The sequence below is a fragment of the Entelurus aequoreus genome, linkage group LG02 (genome assembly GCF_033978785.1).
Source record: "Entelurus aequoreus isolate RoL-2023_Sb linkage group LG02, RoL_Eaeq_v1.1, whole genome shotgun sequence".
NCBI lineage: Eukaryota > Metazoa > Chordata > Actinopteri > Syngnathiformes > Syngnathidae > Entelurus > Entelurus aequoreus.
Genome location: NC_084732.1, coordinates 75,469,403 through 75,493,276, shown reverse-complemented (window position 1 = coordinate 75,493,276; position 23,874 = coordinate 75,469,403). Strand labels below are relative to the sequence as shown.

The 23,874-nt window shown below is 39.2% G+C and overlaps 1 protein-coding gene across 8 annotated transcripts in view; it reads right to left on the bottom strand.

Moving 5' to 3' along the window:
* The window catches only part of neo1a (neogenin 1a), a 434,693-nt gene that overhangs the window by 3,555 nt on the left and 407,264 nt on the right, over positions 1-23,874 (bottom strand). For 7 of the 8 annotated variants that reach the window (XM_062032313.1, XM_062032347.1, XM_062032355.1 and 4 more), the window contains 6 exons: positions 23,137-23,272; positions 20,656-20,900; positions 18,719-18,811; positions 17,418-17,588; positions 4,810-5,097; positions 1,686-1,822 (listed from right to left, as the gene is read on the bottom strand). In XM_062032313.1, coding sequence (XP_061888297.1) covers positions 1,686-1,822; positions 4,810-5,097; positions 17,418-17,588; positions 18,719-18,811; positions 20,656-20,900; positions 23,137-23,272 — 1,070 coding nt within the window. The remainder of the gene's footprint in view (positions 1-1,685; positions 1,823-4,809; positions 5,098-17,417; positions 17,589-18,718; positions 18,812-20,655; positions 20,901-23,136; positions 23,273-23,874) is intronic. The other variant, XM_062032365.1, reaches the window with a different exon arrangement.

The following is a 23,874-nucleotide window of genomic DNA, read 5'->3' as shown; positions in this document are numbered from 1 at the left end:
CGTCTACTTCTACAGTGTACTGCTACAGTGTACTTCTACAGTGTACTTCTATAGTGTACTGCTACAGTGTACTTCTACAGTGTACTGCTATAGTTCACTTCTACAGTGTACTTCTACAGTGTACTTCTACAGTGTACTTCTATAGTGTACTGCTACAGTGTACTGCTACAGTGTACTGCTGCAGTGTACTTCTACAGTGTAATTCTACAGTGTATTGCTACAGTGTACTTCTACAGTGTACTTCTACAGTGTACTCCTACCGTGTACTGCTACAGTGTACCGCTACAGTGTACCGCTACAGTGTACCGCTACAGTGTACCGCTACAGTGTATTGCTACAGTGTACCTCTACAGTGTACTGCTACAGTGTACTGCTACCGTGTACTTCTACAGTGTACTCTTACCGTCTACTTCTACAGTGTATTGCTACAGTGTACTTCTACAGTGTACTGCTACAGTGTACGTCTATAGTGTACTGCTACAGTGTACTGCTGCAGTGTACTTCTACAGTGTACTGCTACAGTGTACTTCTACAGTGTAATTCTACAGTGTACTGCTACAATGTACTTATACAGTGTACTGCTGCAGGGTACTTCTACAGTGTACTGCTGCATTGTACCTCTACAGTGTACTGTGCAGTGTACTGCTACAGTGTAATTCTACAGTGTACTGCTACAGTGTACCTCTACACTGTAGAGGTACACTGTAGCAGTACACTGTAGAAGTACATTGTAGAACTACACTATAGAAGTACACTGTAGAGTCTACAGTGTACTTCTACTGTAGAAGTACATTGTAGCAGTACACTGTAGAATTACACTGTAGAAGTACACTGCAGCAGTGCACTGTAGAAGTACACTGCAGCAGTACTGCAGACTCTACAGTGTACTTCTACAGTGTAATTCTACAATGTACTTCTACAGTGTACTGCTGCAGTGTACTTCTACAGTGTACTGCTGCAGTGTACTTCTACAGTTTACTGCTACAGTAAGTGCTAACTTGTACTGCAAGTTAAGCAAAGCAGTAAGAATGAATTAGTTGCACATGAAAGTTATTTCACAATAAAAGCATAAAGTATAATAACATACAGTAAGACTTAAAACTAGTATGAAATAATGTTGGTAATGAGAAAATATAACACAACATGTGTGTGTGTGTGTGTGTGCTGGTGGAAAGACTGCCGATTGTGGCGCAAATGTGTTGTTTTGCACTTTTATTTTGAAGCGGTTTGACTTTACGAGCTACAGGATGTGGTGCCGAAGCTGTTTTTTCTGCCAATACCACTTTTTTTTTTTTTTTTTTTACAGGAACATGCTGTGGGGAAAAGGGCCTAAAAATAGAGGGTGTGACTACCATACTTAAACTTCAACATGTTGAATCCATAAGTGTGTTCACACTATGAAGTGCAGTGAAATGCAATGTAGTTAATATTATGATTGGAATTTCTGATATTTGACGTGGTACAGTATACCGTGTTTCGAGCTTTGTTTCCCCCCTCCTTCATGCGGCGCTCCACAGAGAATGTCGCCTACGTAGCTAAAACCTTCACGCGGTATACATAATGAATTGTGCTGACAGAAGCGCACAAATCAAAACACAGCCATTTTTAATCAGACGAGGCGGCAACACCTGACTGCACTACAATAACCGGCCAGTGGGGGACGGGGGGCGCCGCGCTATACTCACGCTATCTACGTCCTCAAGCATCTTGCTGGTCTCTGGGACGTCGGGGGCATTGGGCACAGTGACGATCATCGGAGTTCGAGTCCTTCCCAGAGTGCCGATGCAGGCTGTTTTGACCACATGGGGGTGCGTAGGGGGACCTGAATCACACCAAGACACCAATGCAGGATGTTACTGAACGTCATGTTTAGAGATGTCCGATAATATCGGACTGCCGGTATTATCGGCCGATGAATGCTTTAAAATGTAATATCGGAAATTATCGGTATTGGTTTCAAAAAGTAAAATTTATGACTTTTTAAAACGCCTCTGTACGGAGTGGTACACAGACCTAGGGAGAAGTACAGAGCAGTTGCGTCTCGCAGTCATACTTGCCAACCTTCCCGATTTTCCCGGGAGACTCACGGATTTCAGTGCCCCTCCCGAAAATCTCCCGGGGCAACCATTCTCCCGAATTTCTCCCGATTTCCAACCAGAAAACAATATTGGGGGCGTGCCTTAAAGGCACTGCATTTGCGTGCCGGCCCAGTCACATAATATTTACGGCTTTTCACACACACAAGTGAATGCAAGGGATACTTGGTCAACAGCCATACAGGTCACACTGAGGGTGTCCGTATAAACAACTTTAACACTGTTACAAATATGCGCCACACTGTGAACCCACACCAAACAAGAATGACAAACACATTTCGGGAGAACATCCGCACCGTAACACAACATAAACACAACAGAACAAATACCCAGAACCCCTTGCAGCACTAACTCTTGCGGGACGCTACAATATACACCCCCCGCAACCCCCTACCCTCCCCCACCTAAACCCCACCCACCTCAACCTCCTCATGCTCTCTCAGGGAGAGTGTGTCCCAAATTCCAAGCTGCTGTTTTGAGGCATGTTAAAAAAAATAATGCACTTTGTGACTTCAATAATAAATATGGCAGTGCCATGTTGGCATTTTTTTCCATAACTTGAGTTGATTTATTTTGGAAAACCTTGTTACATTGTTTAATGCATCCAGCGGGGCATCACAACAAAATCAGGCATAATAATGTGTTAATTCCACGACTGTATATATCGGTATCGGTTGAGATCAGAATCGGTAATTAAGAGTTGAGCAGTATCGGAATATCGGACATCGGCAAAAAAGCCATTATCGGACATCTCTAGTCATGTTGTATTGTTGTTGTTGTTACCACGACCACCGCAATATTGCTCAGTGTTATTTTGAGTGGAAAGTAAATATGAACTACCTTCCAAGCTGTACACTGACTACTAGCCCAGCAGGCACAAGACATTGATACAACGTTGATTATACATATATGTTCTTCAAAACTGACTTCTAAACAACGTTGCAAAATAGTTGTTTTTGTAAACTGAGACAACCTTGATGTCCAATGTTGGATCCACGTTGTTGGTTGGGAAATGACCAAATTTCAATGGTCAAATCAACGTCACAACCTGACATTGAATAAACGTCAAAAAGCATGTCGTATTTGTGTTGTAGAATACTGGTTGGGAAATGACCAAAATTCAATGGTCCAATCAATGTCAGAATCCGACATTGATTAAACGTTGTCAAAAAGCATGTTGTTTCAACGTTGTTTTTGTGTTGTAAAATACCGGTTGGGAAATGACAAAAATTCAAAGGTCAAATCAATCAATCAATCAATGTTTATTTATATAGCCCTAAATCACAAGTGTCTCAAAGGGCTGAATCAACGTCAGAACCCAACATTGATTAAACATCGTCCAAAAGCATGTTGTTCCAACGTTAGGTTTGAGTTGCTCAACGTCAGGACCTAATTCAACAAGTTCTTAACGTTGTTTCAATGTCTTGTGCCTGCTGCGATAGCTGCACATAATAAATAGATTCACATCCGAATCACGATTCTTATTCATCGCAATTCTAAATCAATTGATCATTTGAAAAAAATCGATTTAAAAAAAGAAACCAAAATAAATCTATTTAGCATCCATTATTAAAAATACATTTTATGGCCATGCTTTTCCAACCGTTTTTTAAAAAGTTGAATTATAATTGTTATACCAGAATAGTACATTGCGAGATTCGGTTTGAATTAGGGATGTCCAATAATGGCATTTTGCCGATATCCGATATTCCGATATTGTCCAACTCTTTAATTACCGATACAGATATCAACCGATACTGATATATACAGTCGTGGAATTAACACATTATTATGCCTAATTTGGACAACCAGGTATGGTGAAGATAAGGTCCTTTTTTAAAAAAATTATAAAATAAAATAAGATAAATAAATTAAAAACATTTTCTTGAATAAAAAAGAAAGTAAAACAATATAAAAACAGTTACATAGAAACTAGTAATTAATGAAAATGAGTAAAATTAACTGTTAAAGGTTAGTACTATTAGTGGACCAGCAGCACGCACAATCATGTGTGCTTACGGACTGTATCCCTTGCAGACTGTATTGATACATATTGATATATAATGTAGGAACCAGAATATTAATAACAGAAAGAAACAACCCTTTTGTGTGAATGAGTGTAAATGGGGGAGGGAGGTTTTTTGGGTGGGTGCACTAATTGTAAGTGTATCTTGTGTTTTTTATGTTGATTTAATAAAAATAAAAAAAATAAAATAAAAAAACGATACCGATAATAAAAAAAACAATACCGATAATTTCCGATACTATATTTTAAAGCATTTATCGGCCGATAATATCACCCTGGGAATGGGATTGAATCGTTAGATCGTTAAAGATTCACATTTCTTATAGTACAGTGGAACCTCGGTTCACGAAGCACAGATGGAATGAAAATATGCCACGTACAAATGTTTCATCCACCCATTGTGTGCCTCAGAGCGCAGCCATTTTGTGCCCGGCAGCACATCCATTGTGGGCGGGCTGATGGATCTCCAGTGCTTATTCAGTCGTTAGCTACTGGAAAACTTAAAGTGCTTTTTACATGGTTGTTCTTAGCCTTTTTGCAAACTTTTCTTTTTACACACCCTGTTCAAGAACCAATTAAGTTTGTATATAAAGGTTTATATAACGCTCTCTTTATAAAGATAACCACAAATGCATGGTTGTAGTCCACCACCTGGCAAGTGTACAAGGGAGTGAACGTAGTACTCACCAGTCTGGGCCAGCAGGGGCGTGCTGGGCAGGGCAGGGGACTCAAAGGAGGGGTGACCGGTCGCCGGGACGGCGGGGACCGCGAAGCTCTTCAGAGGGTGGGCGTGAGCGTGGGGGTGGGCTGAGCGCAGGGGGGGCAGGTTGCTGGTGTAGCACGACTCCTCCTCTGTGGTGGTGGAGCCGTGGTAGCTGCCCTCGGGGTCCACCAGGATCTCTGAGGGGCAGGAGGCCTGCGAAGACGAGGCGGCCGGCGGAAGGGGCTCGGAACAAGGCGTGTTCCTCACGGACTCTGGAGGAGAGAAGAGGGTGAAGAGAGACATGAACGCCAGTCGCCTCACTACAGGGGGTCCCAAGTTAGTCCAGTGAATGACGCATGAAGAGAAAAATTAAATGGTGCATTAAAGATCAATACATATGATATTAAAGGCCTACTGAAATTATATTTTTTTATTCAAACGGGGATAGCAGATCCATTCTATGTGTCATACTTGATCATTTCGCGATATTGCCATATTTTTGCTGAAAGGATTTAGTATAGAACATCGACGATAAAGTTCGCAACTTTTGGTCGCTGATAAAAAAAAGCCTTGCCTATACCGGAAGTAGTGTGACGCCACAGGAGGAAGGATTCCTCACAATTCCCCGTTGTTTACAATGGAGCGAGAGAGATTCGGACCGAGAAAGCGACGATTACCCCATTAATTTGAGCGAGGATGAAAGATTCGTGGATGAGGAACGTTAGCGTGAAGGACTAGAGAGGCAGTGCAGGGTGTATCTTTTTTCGCTCTGACCGTAACTTAGGTACAAGGTCTCATTGGATTCCACACACTCTCCTTTTTCTATTGTGGATCACGGATTTGTATTTTAAACCACCTCGGATACTATATCCTCTTGAAAATGAGAGTCGAGAACGCGAAATGGACATTCACAGTGACTTTTATCTCCACGACAATACATCGGCAAAGCTCTTTAGCTACTGAGCTAACGTGATAGCATCTGGCTCAAATGCAGATAGAAACAAAATAAATAAATCCCTGACTGGAAGGATGGACAGAAGATCAACAATACTATTAAACAATGGACATGTAACTACACGGTTAATAATTCTCAGCCTGGCAAAGCTTAAAAATGCTGTTGCTAACGACGCTGAAGCTAACTTAGCAACTTAGCAACCGGACCTCACAGAGCTATGATAAAAACATTAGCGCTCCACCTACGCCAGCCAGCCCTCATCTGCTCATCAACAGCCGTACTCACCTGCGTTCCAGCGATCGACGGCGCGACGAAGGACTTCACCCGATCACAGATGCGGTTGGCGGCTAGCATCGGCTAGCGCGTCTGCTATCCAAGTAAGTGCTCCTTGCTGTGTTGCTGCAGCCAGCAGCTAATACACCGATCCCACTTACAACTTTCTTCTTTGCAATCTCCATTGTTCATTAAACAAATTGCAAAAGATTCACCAACACAGATGTCCAGAATACTAAATTGTTCGATGAAAACAGAGCAGTTTGTATGGTGACACATTGGGTACGAATACTTCCATTGCCGTCGTGACGTCACGCGCATACGTCATCATACATAGACGTTTCCAACCGGAAGTTCCCCGGGAAATTTAAAATTGCACTTTATAAGTTAACCCGGCCGTATTGGCATGTGTTGCAATGTTAAGATTTCATCATTGATATATAAACTATCAGACTGCGTGGTCGGTAGTAGTGGGTTTCAGTAGGCCTTTAAAAGGTTAATATATGCTAAGCCAGGGGTGTCCAAACTTTTTCCACAGAGGGGCCACATACCGACAATGTAAAATTTAAAACATTACATATTTTGAAAAAAAATTAGTGCTAAAAACAGATGCAATACATAATTATTTAAAAATAAAACGTTGTCACCTTTGTGTTATAGGTGGCTAAACATATGATTATTAGTTATCACAATTTCAGGTTTTTCTCGTTACATTACCGTATTTTCCGCACTATAAGGCACACCTAAAAACCTCAAATTTTCTCAAAAGCTGACAGTGCGCCTTATAATCCGGTGCGTCTTATTTATGGACCAATATTGAGCCACAATAGGTCTCGCAACTACGGGATGCATAACGTAACCCCAGCCTCTACTGTAGTGTCTATTCTATGCCCCTTATAATGCGGTGCGCCTTATATATGAACAACGTTTTAAAATAGGCCATTCATTGAAGGTGCACCTTATAATCTGGTGCGCCTTATAGTGCGGAAAATACGGTAGTTGTTTTTGTTCTTTTTTTCTTAAATTTTTAGTGTAGTTTTAAAAAAAAAAAATTATTTCGGCAATATGCGGCACTTTGGACACCCCCGTGCTAAGCTATCTAAAGACAACTTTGTTAAAGGTGATTAATGAATAAATTGGTGTTATATCCAATAATACATTTTACAATAATATTTATATGACTAGAATACGCTGAGAGACAATAATAAACAAGCTGCTTCATGTCTACTATTAATCCAACAGATGACAGTGTTTCCTAGGGCAGTGTTTTTCAACCTTTTCTGAGCCGAGGCACATTTTTTCCCATTGAAAAAATTCTGAGGCACGCCACCAGCAGAAAACATTAAAACATTAAACTCAGCAGCCGATATTGACAATAAAAAGTCATTCTCGCAATTGTTTGATATGAATTCAAACCATAACCAAGCATGCATCACCATAGCGTTAAACCCAGATTCCGAACTAACAAAGGTCTTAACTCATTCTCTTTCTATGCCACATCAATGTGGAATGCGCTCCCAACAGGTATAAAAGAAAGGGCATCTCTATCCTCCTTCAAAACCGCAATAATAGTACACCTCCAGGCAACTACAACCCTAAACTAACACCCTCCCCGGATTGTTAATAATCAAATGTAAACAATCAAATGCAGATACTTTTTCTTATGCCTTCTGATCTCTCTCTCTCTATGTCCACTACTTGCTGTACATATCCTACCAAGTCAGACCTACACTGTTCCAATATCCATTTCTCTGTTCTCAATTGTTGATGACTGATGATAACAACCAAACCTAACCCCCCCACACCCCGGATTGTAAATAATGTAAATAATTCAATGTGATTATCTTGTGTGATGACTGTATTATGATGATAGTACATATCTGTATCATGAATCAATTTAAGTGGACCCCGACTTAAACAAGTTGAAAAACGTATTCAAGTGTTACCATTTAGTGGTCAATTGTACGGAATATGTACTTCACTGTGCAACCTACTAATAAAAGTCTCAATGAATCAATCTCAAAGAAAAAGCTCTTGTCTCAAAGTAGGTGTACTGTCACGACCTGTCACATCGCGCCGTGACTTATTTGGAGTTTTTTGGTGTTTTCCTGTGTGTAGTGTTTGAGTTCTTGTCTTACGCTCCTATTTTGTTGTTGATTGTACTTTGTGTACGCCGTCTGCTCCACACGCTGTAAGTCTTTGCTGTCCTCCAGCATTCTGTTTTTGTTTACTTTCCAGCCAGTTCAGTTTTAGTTTTGCATAGCCTTCCCTAACCTTCAATGCCTTTTCTTAGCGGCACTCGCCTTTAAGCATTAGACACCTTTTTACCTGCAAACCATTGTCGTTGTTGCCGACATCTACAAAGCAATTAGCTACCTGCTGCCTCCTACTAGTATGGAAGAGTATTACACGGTTACTCTGCCGAGCTCTAGACAGTACAGACACTCAACAACGGCACATTTACGGATTATAACTACTGGTTTGCAAAAAATATTTTTAACCCAATTAGGTGAAATTATAAAATCTCCCACGGCACACCAAACAACATCTCACGGCACACTATAGTGCCGCGGCACAGTGGTTGAAAAACACTGTCCTAGGGGACTGCGATGGGATGTTCAACTCTTTATAGTGATCCCACTCTTTCGACTCGGCTCAGTATGAAGAATCGACTCTCAAATGACTTTTTTACAATAATAAAAATGTTCTTGCTGTTTCTTGAATCAATTACCAACAATATGTAAAAATAAGGGCTACATCAAATACTAACACAAATAACACGCATTATGATTAAAAAAAAAAAGTGCCTACATTAACTCTACATTGTGTAAAAAAGAAAACAATTACAACCCACAAAAACTAATGTAGCTATTTAACTTTTTACTGTTTAATACATTTGAAGTGAAATAACACAAAATCTCTGGCAAATGCAACAAAACATACTGTACATACAACAAAAATGTGTAAAACAAAAACTGCTGTTTTAGATTATTAATCTTAAATCAATATTGATTAATAGCATTACCATTAAATCTTAGTCTAATATGAATTTAATGAGAACTTACATTTTAGACAATATTTGACTGTTTGTTACATCAACTAACGGGATCTATAATGCAAAACCTTTTCTTTATCTTTGGCGAATTGTAAAATTTGCATATTGTAATTGGCCAATACGTATTTGGAAAAATTAAGTAAAAAAACATAAATAGCAAAATAAATATGTTTAGAACTACAAATATTTGTTTTGTTGCATCTTTTTGATAACTTGCTAAAAATAGCGAGGGTGTCCCTGAGTTAGCAACTCTGATCCCTCGCGCTCAGTCTTCTTATTCTCTGGCAGACCATTGACGTTATAATGTCTTTATGAACGAGGGTGAACAGGTGGTGCAACATTTCGAATAGAATGTATGGAAAATGCTGGATTACACAAAGGATTTCCAAAATATTCATTTGAAAACACAAATTTTGTCTTGGACTCATTAGTAATAATCCTTACAAGTTTGATAACATGCAGCCTTATAGTCAGTACAATTAAACCACCATGAATACATTTTAAAAGACATTTGAAAAGAGTATACCCTGTTCATCATTGTTAATTGGTTCCGAACCTGACCGTAATATATGAATTTCATCATTAATTATAAATAAAATAATGATAGAGCATACAAAAATGTTTACGACATTCTAAATACATTTTTAAAATTTGTGAGACCCCTCTAGACATGAAATAACACCCAATAGTCACCTTTACACTCTTTTAATCCAATATAATAATGCTTCCTGAGGTTGAGCCAATCACTGGCCACGATACTAAACAGCGTGCTCTGAGTGGTTTGATCTACTCTAGTGGCCAATACTACTGTATAAATTACATTTTTAGTTAATTTAACATGTTTATGTATGAAAATGCTTAATTTAGGACCATTTTTAAAAATATGCTTAAAAAAATATCCCCCAAAAATCAGCCAAAATATTTGAAGCACGACTTAAGTGGTGAGGGACAACTGTGCTTGATTTAACAATATTAACCATTTAAACCCTTTGGGAACATTACGTTTAATTATCTTCAAAACCAAACAGGACATACAAGTCCTTAAGTTTTTGAAGGGCTTAAAAATATTTTTGGATTCTTTTTTTTTTTTTTCAAATATCTCAATATTCTTCAGTTCTAAACAAAAATATCAAACATGTTTTTTAATTAATTTTTTACTTTTTTAAAGGCATTTTGATTAGATAATATCACAGATTTAAAATTAATAAAATAACTAATATTATGCACATTTATACTAATTATTATTTAACCAAAATGATCATTTGATACAAAGGCCTTTAAAGGGTTGAAACAACATTACATGTTTGGTATTTTTGTTTATGGCTGAAGTTGAAGATATTTTTAAGCTTTTTAAGGTTTTAAGCACTTTTTGTCCAGTTTGCTTTGAAGCATTGTCCAGTGTGTTGTACACCTGTAAAACAATTCAAATACAAAAATTAAACTACAATTTTAAAAATCAAAGACAAAAAAAACCCTTAGGAGAAATAATGTACTGAAATGTACCAAAAGGACAAAATAGAGTTAAGCAAAAAAGTGATGGAAAACATACTTTGCTTATAAAGACAACACAAAATGCAAATATGGCTTCTGTAATCGGGCCATATGTTGTTGTCCACAATTTCCACTTGCCTTCATCTGATCAACTGGACTCTAAGAACAGCTGCAGCCGAAAGACTGTGCACATTTAACTGCATCGTTGATGGTGGATGTTACGGAATCAATTAAACAGAAAAACATGAAAGGGACTGTCCCAAATTATTTTAAGCAAGCAGTTGTGTAACCTCTGCCAAAGAAGCCAAACTCAGATCCCTCTATTTTTATCGAATTTTAGACCCATTCCGAAGCTTCCTTTTAGTTCAAAGATTTCAGAGAAAGCGGTGCTTTTACAATTACAGTCTTATCGTGATTTGCACGCTATTCTTGATGTTTTTCTGTCCGGTTTTAAAATCTTTCGTAGCACCGAATTTGCACTTTTAAGGGTTTTTAACGACCTTTTAATATCCACTGATTCTGCCATTTTAATTATTTTCGATCCAACTGCTGCATTTGACACAACCCTCATTAGTCCCTTGGAACAAGGTGAGGGTTTAAGAGGCACAGGTCCATCCATCCATCCATCCATTTTCTACCGCTTGTCCCTTTTGGGGTCACGGGGCGTGCAGGAGCCTAACTCAGCTGCATTCGGGCGGAAGGCGGTGTACACCCTGGACAAGTCGCCACAAATAGAACTTTTAAGATCCAAATTGATGATTTGGCTTCAGCCTGTGCTCCCTTGTCCTGTGGTGTCCCTCAAGGCTCAATCCTAGGACCAATCCTGTTTTCAGTGTACATCCTGCCCAGGCAACACATTGTAATAACATACAATATATTGTATCATCTTTATGCAGATGATACGCAAGTCTATGTCTTTCTAAAAAAGAAAAGTGACGCAAGTTTAAAATCCCTTTTAAATTGTCTTAAAGGCCTACTGAAACCCACTACTACCGACCACGCAGTCTGATAGTTTATATATCAATGATGAAATCTTAACATTGCAACACATGCCAATACGGCCAGGTTAACTTACAAAGTGAAATTTTAAATTTCCCGGGAAATATCCGGCTGAAAACGTCTCGGTATGATGACGTTTGCGCGTGACGTCACGGATTGAACGGAAGTTTTGGGACACCATTGTGTCCCAATACAAACAGCGTCTGTTTTCATCGAAAAATTCCACAGTATTCTGGACATCTGTGTTGGTGAATGTTTTGCAATTTGTTTAATGAACAATGGAGACAGCAAAGAAGAAAGCTGTAGGTGGGATCGGTGTATTAGCGGCTGGCTACAGCAACACAACCAGGAGGACTTTGAGTTGGATAGCAGACGCGCTATCCGACGCTAGCCGCCAACCGCACCGATGATCGGGTGAAGTCCTTCGTCGCGCCGTCGATCGCTAGAACGCAGGTGAGCACGGGTCGTGATGAGCAGATGAGGGCTGGCGTAGGTAGAGAGCTAATGTTTTTAGCATAGCTCTGTCGAGGTCCCGTAGCTAAGTTAGCTTCAATGGCGTCGTTAGCAACAGCATTGCTAGGCTTCGCCAGGCTGGACAGCACTAACCGTGTGGTTACAGGTCCATGGTTTGGTTCGGTGTCTCGTGATAGTAGAAGTAATAGTAGTATTGTTGATCTTCTGTCTATCCTTCCAGTCAGGGGCATGTTTCTTCTGTTTCTATCCGCAGTTAAGCACGATGCTATCACGTTAGCTCCGAAGCTAAAGTGCTTCACCGATGTATTGTCGTGGAGCTAAAGGTCACTGTGAATGTCCATTTTGCGTTCTCGACTCTCATTTTCAAGAGGATATACACTACCGTTCAAAAGTTTGGGGTCACCCAAACAATTTTGTGGAATAGCCTTCATTTTTAAGAACAAGGATAGACTGTCGAGTTTCAGATGAAAGTTCTCTTTTTCTGGCCATTTTGAGCGTTTAATTGACCCCACAAATGTGATGCTCCAGAAACTCAATCTGCTCAAAGGAAGGTCAGTTTTGTAGCTTCTGTAACGAGCTAAACTGTTTTCTGATGTGTGAACATGATTGCACAAGAGTTTTCTAATCATCAATTAGCCTTCTGAGCCAATGAGCAAACACATTGTACCATTAGAACAGTGGTTCTCAAATGGGGGTACGCGTACCCCTGGGGGTACTTGAAGGTATGCCAAGGGGTACGTGAGATTTTTTTTTAATATTCTAAAAATAGCAACAATTCAAAAATCCTTTATAAATATATTTATTGAATAATACTTCAACAAAATATGAATGTAAGTTCATAAACTGAACATCAAATCAAGTAGGCTATTCCATTCATTACCATAAACCCAGAGTTTCCCCCATGGCCCATGCCATAATGGTTTGATCCTACCTGGCGGTGTCACACGGCACCAACTGTCAATCAACTATCAATGTAGAAAACAATGGAGGCGTGGTTGAAGCGTAGCAGTAATGCAGCTGAAAACCAGGAAGAACATGTGCCAAAGAAGGCCAAACCTGAGCCGGCAAAATTCAGACAGTATTCCAAAGAATATGTGTTAATGGGATTTACGGCTTCGAGTTGTAACCCCCCCAAGGCATTGTTTTTTTTCTGTGGAGAAATGTTAGCGAACAGCGGCATGAAGCGGCCGCGCATCCTCAGCGGCATCTCCGGACAAAACACGCTTGCAATGTCGGTAAGCCACCTGATTTTTTAAGGAGGAGACTAAATGCATTCAGGTCATCTCAAGACACGATGCGGAAAGCCTCCACAACATCAGCCAAAGCCCTGGACAACGTTCCCTCTAAGGTGCGCGCCTGCACAATTGCGCACCGCTCACGCGTCCTCAGCGCACTGCAAATTAATGCCGCGCAGGAAATCAAAAATCCCATCTGAACTTTAAACAAAATAAACACATTACAATTTATTCTGTATGATTTTGCAATGCAACTCTGTGAGTGACACGTGACAACAAGAGTGGCCCCAATGAATAAAACAATCTTTGTCAACACAGTTCAATTATCGTCTGTCAAGACACTTAACGGACAGGAATTCCATCAATCACTTTATTGAGCAAAACTGTTTGTAACCACACCAAAAACATGAGTAAAAAAAACTTTTATCTATAAAAACTGGTAATTTTCTGCCATACAAACCAGGCTTAAACCAACTTTGTCATCCGTCGTTTCAACAGAAGCCGCTCGCTCGCTCACCTGCACCAACACACGCACTCATGGCACTTAGCCAGTGCTGCGTTTATGGCCACAAAAAAAGTCGGACAACCCCAACGCCACACAATGTGTAAATGCCAGGTTGTAACACTGACTCCACAATCACGTGTGCTTGTTGTACAGCCATGTATTAAGAATGTTAATCTAAGGATATCATTCATGAAATATTGTCACTAGACTAGTGTCTTTGCTTGTTGCTAAAGCCAAAAAAGCCGTTCACTATCGCTGAAGAGCTGATAATTCCAGCCGCTGCAGTGCTGGCCGAGACAATACTGGATAAAAACGCAGCCGAGAAAATAAAGAATGCGCCTTTATCAAATGACTCTGTTTGCCGGAGAGTAGATCAAATGGGAAAAGACATTGTTCAGCAAGTTGTTGGAAAACTTAGCGACTCATTTTCCCTCCATCTGGATGAATCCACAGATATTAGTGGAAATGCACAACTTGTAGGTTTTGTCAGATACATCGGTACTGACGATATTTATGAGCACATACTTTTTTGTAAAACATTAGAGGGGAGAACAACAGGAGAGGACATTTTTGACAATGCCCAAAGAGGGCACTTTCAGTTGATGATTACTTCTGTGTAGAAATATTTATTTTTAATTGAATCACTTGTTTATTTTTCAACAAGTTTTTAGTTATTTTTTTCCAAATAGTTCAAGAAAGACCACTACAAATGAGCAATATTTTGCACTGTTATAAGTTTTAATAAATCAGAAACTGATGACATAGTGCTGTATTTTACTTCTTTATCTCTTTTTTTCAACCAAAAATGCTTTGCTCTGATTAGGGGGTACTTGAATTAAAAAAATGTTCACAGGGGGTACATCACTGAAAAAAGGTTGAGAACCACTGCATTAAAACACTGGAGTGATAGTTGCTGGAAATGGGCCTCTATACACCTATGTAGATATTGCACCAAAAACCAGACATTTGCAGCTAGAATAGTCATTTACCACATTAGCAATGTATAGAGTGTATTTCTTTAAAGTTAAAACTAGTTTAAAGTTATCTTCATTGAAAAGTACAGTGCTTTTCCTTCAAAAATAAGGACATTTCAATGTGACCTCAAACTTTTGAACGGTAGTGTAGTATCCGAGGTGGTTTAAAATACAAATCCGTGATCCACAATAGAAAAAGGAGAAAGTGTGGAATCCAATGAGCCCTTGTACCTAAGTTACGGTCAGAGCGAAAAAAGATACACCCTGGCGTCCTGCATTGCACTCTAATCCTTCACTCTCACTTTCCTCATCCACAAATCTTTCATCCTCGCTCAAATTAATGGGGAAATCGTCGCTTTCTCAGTCCGAATCGCTCTCGCTGTTGGTGTAAACAAGGTGCAAATGTGAGGAGCCCTTCAACCTGTGACGTCACACTACTTCCGGTACAGGCAAGGCTTTTTTATCAGTGACCAAAAGTTGCGAACTTTATCGTCGATGTTCTCTACTAAATCCTTTCAGCAAAAATATGGCAATATCGCGAAATGATCAAGTATGACACATAGAATGGACCTGCTATCCCCGTTTAAATAAGAACATTTCATTTCAGTAGGCCTTTAAGAACATAAAAGCATGGTTGGCGGTAAAATCTCCAAACTTAAATGAGAACAATTTTATTTGACTCAAAAGTGAAACAAAATACTCACCCCCTGATGCCTTATTCACAAATCTTGGTTTTAAACTGGACAATGATTTTAAATTAAAAAGAGCAGATTAACTCTGTTGTACGCTCCAGTTTTTATCATCGAAGACTTTTAGTAAAAATTAAAACAATTTTATCTTTTAATGTCTTTTATTTGATTACGTTTGGACTACTGCAATTCACTCTACATTATAATGAACCAGGCCTCAACCGCTCGATGGCAGTTATTCCAAAATGCTGCTGCTCGCCTTTTAACTGACACAAAAAAACAATGGCACATTACACCCATTTTAGCATCCCTTCACTGGCTCCCAGTTCATTTTAAAATTGTATTGTTTGTTTTTAAATCTCTTAACGCATTAGCGCCACAATATATGTCAGACCTTTTCAAAATCTACACCCCCCCACAAGGTCTATTTCTTCTTGTCGTCCCAAAAACTTGTTGAAAAAAATCCAGAGGCGATCATGCATTTTCTGGTGTGGTTCCAAAACTTTGGAACAAAACCTCTTTTGCCATTCGGACGGCTGCCTCTTTAATGACTTTTAAATGACGTCTTAAAACATATTTTTTTCTATATGGCGCACTTAAAATCCTTTTTTCCCCCTCAAAACTCAACAGTGCGCCTTATAACCCGGTGCGCCTAATGTACGGAATAATTCTGGTTTTGCTTACCGACCTCGAAGCTATTTTATTTGGTACATGGTGAAATGATAAGTGTGACCAGTAGATGGCAGTCACACATAAGAGATACGTGTAGATTGCAATATGACTCAAATAAACAACACCAACATTTTATATGTTCCATTGAAAATATAGAACATTACACACTATGCTCAAAAATCCATCAAAATGTTTTAGTACGACTTTGTTAAGCTATGAAGCCGCACCGCTTGATGGATTATACTGTGCTTCAATATATGAGTATTATTATGGTGTGTATCAGGTAAGACATATTATCTGGCGTTTTGCTTCGCAATATTATGCAAAAGCAACTTTTCTTACGTTCTTGTACCTGCTGATCTGTATTTGGGATCTGCATAAGTCCGGAAAAATTGCGCAGGTACGCCTTTGTAATTCGATAATCTTTTTCTCTATCTTCTCGTTATGTGGCATTCATCCTCCGCTGTTGCCATTTCTAATACAAAGTAGTGTAAAGTTCTTACTCATATCTGCCATGAAAGCGCTAAAACATACCGGTGTAGTGAGTTTACATTATTCACCCAAGGAACTTTAGTTGTTAGAGAGTTCCAGTGGGACGGTTTTTCACGGGATACATTTGATGAGGAGATGCTGCTCCGTTATTCATTTAAATAAAGTCTGAATGTCAATAAAACAGTTAGCTCCATCTTTTGACACTTCTTCCACTCCCGTCCTTGCACGCTACACCGCTACAGCAAAGATGACGGGAGAAGACACTGCCGAAGGTGAGCCACGTTAACAAGACCGCCCACAAAACGCATCCTAAAGCGACTGTCAGAAAGCGGCTTGAAGATGATCTGTAAAACATAATCTATGCAACATTTTGTCCAAAGAGCCACCATTACATGTTATGTAGACCACAAGGAAGTGTTTTACATTTAGAAAAAAAATTTATAATATGACTTCTTTAATGCACCCTATAATCTGGTGTGCCTTATAAATGAAATATTATCGAAAATAGACCATTCATCGGCAGTGCGCCTTATAATCTGATGCGCCCTATGGTCCGGAAAATACGGTGAATGTTTTATAAAATTGTCTTTCCTTAGTTTTATCCTGCTTATAAATGTATGTTTTAACTCCTGTGCAGCCCTTTGTGAAACTTTTATATATATTTTTTTAAAATAAAGTGGACTGGGTTGGATTGGAAACGTGCTTTAGAATTTCAATGATTGACTGCGTTGTCCACTTTTTTTAATTTTTCCCTGTCCAGCAGGAGGCAGGATCTCACCTGTGGAGTCCACCCTGTTTAGATGGGAGATGGGGGTGGCACAGGCGTGTGGGCGGGAATGCCCGCCGCCTTGGTGGTAGAGGTAGCTGCGTGTTGGCGACGCCAGGCTGCCCATGTGATAATGGTGCTGATGGTTATCAAGGGAATGGATGGGATGAGCACTAATTACAGCTGTGGATGAAAATGGACATGGATGCACACACAAAAAGATATCATGAGCATGACGATGAAGGATGTCGATGCACTGCTGCTCACACACAAGCAATTCAAACACACTCCGGAAAAATAATACAGCAAAACCAACAAAATAGTATCCCAGCACAATTTGTTAAATATATTTGTGCTCAAATATGTACCGTATTTTTCGGACTGTAAGGTGCACTTAAAATCCTTTAATTTACTCAAAACTCGACAGTGTGCTTTATAACCCGGGGCGCCTAATGTACGGAATCATTTTGGTTGTGCTTACCGACCTCGAAGCTATTTTATTTCGTACATGGTAAAATGATAAATGTGACCAGTAGATGGCAGTCACACATAAGAGATACGTGTAGACTGCAATATGATGGCAGTCACACATAATAGATACGTGTAGACTGCAATATGACTCAAGTAAACAACACCAAAATGTTATATGTTCCATCGAAAATATAGAACATGACACACGGTGCTCAAAAATCTATCAAAATGTTTTAGTATGACTTTGGTAAGCTATGAAGCCGCACCGCTTGATGGATTGTACTGTGCTTCAACATACGAGTATTATTATGGTGTGTGTATAAGGTAAGACATATTATCTGGCGTTTTGTTTCGCAATATTATGCAAAAGCAACTTTTCTTACCTTCTGGTACCTGTTGATGTGTATTTGGGATCTGCATAAGTCCTGAAAATGTGCGCGTGTCCGCCTTCGTAGTCTGTGCCAACACCGTAGTGGATAAGTTTCTTCTTTTTCTATATCTTCTTGTTATGTGACATTCATCCTCTGCTGTTGCCATTTCTAATATAAAGTAGTGTAAAGTTCTTACTTATATCTGTCAGTAAACTCGCCACGAGAGTGCTAAAACATACCGGTATCGTGAGTTTATATTATTCACCCAAGTACTTTACTTATTAGAGAGTTCCGGTCGGACGGTTTTTCACCCTATAATCCGCCTTTTGTACGAAAATAAACCTGACTAGATCTCCTCATTGGCAGTGCACCTTATAATCCGGTGCGCCCTATGGTCCGGAAAATACGGTACTTTTTTTGTACAAAGCCATTCACACACACGCACACACACCCATGGTCACACACACTTACGCTGAGGTGGCTGTGCATCAAAAGGCATCATCATTTTAGGCCTCATCCCCCGCCGGCCTGCAAGTGCAGACATGCTGTCCTCTGATTCATGGCCTAAAAAGTATGGTGGAAACCAGCCAATCAGAGAGAGACGTTACTTTGCTGTTTGTGGACAGCAATTGTTTTTCAAATAATTTAAGACAGAGGACCTGTTGAAATGGTCTCTTTTGATTCGGCGCAGCAGCACTATTGGCTACTGTGATTGGTTGGATCACTTCTGATGCAAGTCAAGTGGAGCAGTGACACAAACAATGTATGACATGCGTGAAATGTTTGACATGACAAAAAAACAGACATCGGGAATGAGTAAAAGAAACGCCTGAATTCTATGGGCCACTAAACTACCAAAACCTTTAGCGTACACTTCCAAGATCTAAAGACCAGCGATGGCAAACTTGATTCCTTTCAGTTGCTTTTAGTCACCTACTGAAGTGAATCGGGAACTCGATTCACTGGCCACAAAGCACACGCGCAGAATCCTGCACATGCTCAACAAGTTCCTGGAAGTGAAACGGAAAGCTTGGTCGAGCATCCGTGAGTCAGTGCAACTTGAGTCTTCATTAAAATGTGAGTCGGTGAAACTTGAGTCTTCATTAACCTGTGAGTCTTTGAAATTAAAATCTTCATTAAAATGTGAGTCCGTGAAACTTGAGTCTTCATTAACCTGTGAGTCTTTGAAATCAAAATCTTCATTAAAATGTGAGTCAGCGAAACTTGAGTCTTCATTAAAATGTGAGTCTGTGAAACTCAAGTTTTTATTAAAATGTGAGTCAATGAAACTCAAGTTTTTATTAATACGTGAGTCAGTGAAACAGGTTTTTATTTAAACGTGAATTAGTGAAACTCGAGTCTTCATTAAAATGTGAGTCAGTGAAACTCGAGTCTTATTAAATATGAGTCTGTGAAACTCAAGTTTTTATTAGAATGTGAGTCAATGAAACTAAAGTTTTCATTAAAACGTGAGTCAGTGAAACTCGAGTCGTCATTAAAATGTGAGTCTGTGAAATGCGAGTCTTCATTAAAATGTGAGTCAGTGAAACTTGAGTCTTCATTAAAATGTAAGTCAGTAAAACTTGAGTCTTTATTAACCTTGAGTCAGTGAAACTCAAGTTTTAATTAAAATGTGAGTCAGTAACACTTGAGTCCTCATTAACCTCTGAGTTGGTGAAACTCAAGTCTTCGTTAACTGAGTTGGTGAAACTCGAGTTTTCATTAACCCGTAAGTCAGTGAATCTCAAGTCTTCATTAAAATAGAGTTGGTTTGAGGCAAGGATCAAATTTGTTAGGTCTAATAGGGATGGGTGGGGTACATGTCACATTTTTTCGTAGTTTTCATTACCCAATTTGGAAGTGTTGAAATGTCCATGTAAAATTGCTAACGCTAATCGTCTGCATGTTTATGGCAAACCCAATGTAAATTAGCATTGAGCTAGCGCATTTTGAATAATACAGCTTAACTGTACTTTGGAGCGCCTTCTCCTTGCTGTATTGGCATGAAAAATGACCGCAAGGCAGTCCGTGAGTCCGCTCCGAGTGATTGACTGCTTGTTTCCCAGCCTAGCACTTGAGCCAGTGCAGAGTATGCAGACCTAACGAAGGCGTTAAAATATGGCACCGTTTGATTTGACTTTAATCGGTACCCGGTAGTACCAAAGTACCAAATTCAGTACCCATCCAGAGCTAATACATTTAGACAAATGCAGTCAGAGAAACACTTGCGATTATCTTAACTTTCATTTTTTAAATTTACCTAGCGGTAGCGAGGGTGAAGAAGTTAACACGGTCCCGATTTTGTTACAACGACTCGTTGGTGACTCAAGCATCTCTACTACCCGCTCCATGGCTAGGTCAGTAAGATGTACACCATGTGGGACGGACTAAAACATCCAAAGACTGACCCCGATAAGAGTTGCGCCTCTGCTGCAGGTGAGGATTGGCGTCCATGCCGCTGTCAGCTGGAGTGATGTCCTGGGAGGTGCGTGGGATGGGCGTTTCGGTCATGACCGGGTTTGGCTCCGGCGACTTGTCCATCGGTTTGAGCTCCAGCCGCTCGTGGTGAATCCAAAGATCGGGCGGTTTCAGGTCCTTGGAGTTCCCCTTGTATTTGTGCGAGCCGTTGGAGGACTTGGAAGCCGCCCGCTTCCTGTGAGACAGAAAGTGGAGAGTAATGGAGGAAACAGTCTCGCGTTCTCAAGGAGGCCAAAGAACCGTAAAAGTGTGTGGTCCACATGATCTTATCACTTGGCTGCTGCTAACAGTAGGGAACTGGAACAAAAAAAACCCACACATTCCGGTATGATCATAAACCACCACGACCTCAGCATTGTCGAGAGTTACGGCCGACGAGAGAGCTCGACAGACGAAGTGAAGCAACTGTAAATCCTTTGGCGTCTTATTGCCTCGCGGGGACGACAAAAGGTAAGAAGCTGAGCCAAACGTCAGCAGGGTGAAGCAGCAAAAAAAATCAGAGATTTAAAGGACCCATAGCGGCCAGATGAAATCTAACTAACAAGTTCACTTTATGTATTCTTTGCTCCTGGAAATGAATCTGGAAGTCGTTTACCATAATATCAATTAGTTTTTGAGTAATGGTTAGAAAAGTAACTGTACTTGGAACGCCTTCTTTCCATCACTAGACTTAATATGCCGCCCCCTCTTGACGTCGTCTACAGAACTGGAGCCTATTTCCCCGCATACACAGTGCGGATAACAGCATGTAAAAATAATAACTTGATCACTTAATTACATGCTTTTGTCGTTCTGGTCTATGATTACTAAAAAACGGATATGGTTAACATTATGAGCAAAAAATACATATAAAAGAATCGCCATTCTTGGACTTCCCTGCACTTCCATAGACACCATAGTCTTTGTTTTCCCATGCTCTTTCAGCATTTCCTCAACATCAGTAGAAGAGGATGCAAAATAGAATACTAGCGCCTTACCTTTTTTTTCTCTAGTTTTTTAATGGGTCTGCTTTTCTATCTCAGTTTTTCCAAAGGTTCTGACTCAGTCTTTTGTCCCTTTAGGGTGCTCCTAATTTTCAGTCTTTTATATTTTTTTCCCATCTACACTCTGACCAACAAGTCAGAATTGTTAAAATAATAGCTGCAAATTACATTCCTATTGTTTGGTCCGTCTGTAGCAGTCCATACTTTTCTTCATATTGCTATCATTTGGAAATATATGCAGGCTGACCCTTTCTTTAGTTGCATTGCTACAACCTGCGACAATGTAACGAGTAGGGATGTCCGATAATGGCTTTTTGCCGATATCCGATATTCAGATATTGTCCAACTCTTTAATTACAGATACCGATATCAACCGATACCGATATCAACCGATACGATATATACAGTCGTGGAATTAACACATTATTATGCCTAATTTGGACAACCAGGTATGGTGAAGATAAGGTCCTTTTTTTAAAAAATTAATAAAATAAAATAAGATAAATAAATTAAAAACATTTTCTTGAATAAAAAAGAAAGTAAAACAATATAAAAACAGTTACATAGAAACTAGTAATTAATGAAAATGAGTAAAATTAACTGTTAAAGGTTAGTACTATTAGAGGACCAGCAGCACGCACAATCATGTGTGCTTACGGACTGTATCCCTTGCAGACTGTATTGATATATATTGATATGTAATGTAGGAACCAGAATATTAATAACAGAAAGAAACAACCCTTTTGTGTGAATGAGTGTAAATGGGGGAGGGAGGTTTTTTGGGTTGGTGCACTAATTGTAAGTGTATCTTGTGTTTTATATGTTGATTTAATAAAAAAAAAAATAAAAAAATTTAAAAAAATAAAAACGATACCGATAATAAAAAAAACGATACCGATAATTTCCGATATTACATTTTAAAGCATTTATCGGCCGATGATATCGGCAGGCCGATATTATCGGACATCTCTAGTAACGAGCAGCCATTTTTGATAATACCTTGTCATTCTGCACACAAATAACATGATTCGGGATGAAGATAGTACCAAAACACAAACTACGCATTATAAAATTGCCTCCAGTCTTCTATAGGTGACATCAAGCAGAGGCCCAAACAAAAAGTGGGTGGTCCAAAATGTGCTGAAACTCGTTAAAAACAAGCCTAAAATCCCCACTGTGTCAACTCTGTACACTGCTGCTGGAATTTTAATTTTCCTGTGGGAACTCTCCGGAAGGAATCAATAAAGTACTATCTATCTATCTATATATATATATATATATATATTTTGGGAGGAATTTCACCTGTAGACATCATTTTTAGGTCCAGAATTATGAAATAGGTGCCAATGTTGTCAGCATGTGAGGAGCACTTTAAGGGAGTATAAATATGTTTCTGCAGGTAAAAAAGTAAGCAGGACATTTACTTACTTTTTCTGGTGGGATGTGGTGCGCCGTGTGCAAAGAAAGGCCCCCACCACCACCACGATGATGGTGAACGCTCCCACTGAGATGATGATGACGATGACCAAGATGTGATTTTCACTGTTTCCCATCCCTGATTTGCCTGAGAAAGATTTCAACATTTATTTTCCAATTAGTATAGCAACATCAAACATGACCTCACACCTCGGGATGGGTACCTTTTATATTTGCATTCATTATCTACCAATTCCAGGTAACTGGGAATCGATACTGGTACTCAACAGTACCAACTTTCAGTACTTCTCTGTGTTTATGTGTTAATAAAGGATAATTGAGCAACTATATCTATATATATCTATATAGATATATATATAGATATATATATCTATATATCTATATATATAGATATATATATATCTATATATATATATATATATAGATATATACATATATATATATATATATAGATATATAGATATATATATATATATATCTATATATATATATATAAATATATATATATATTTTAATGTAAAGGTGCTGTTTGCAACTTCCTCACAGCAACATTTATTAAAGCAAAAAAATATAACAAGAACATAACTTATGTCACCATTAGTGGTTTAACAGAATTAACTTGTTTGACAATTGTCTATATTTTTCTAAATTACAAAATTTTTGTAATACAAATTCTTACTGGCCCGAAAAAAATGATTGGTGTCTACTAACTCGGTCTCGTCAACACGT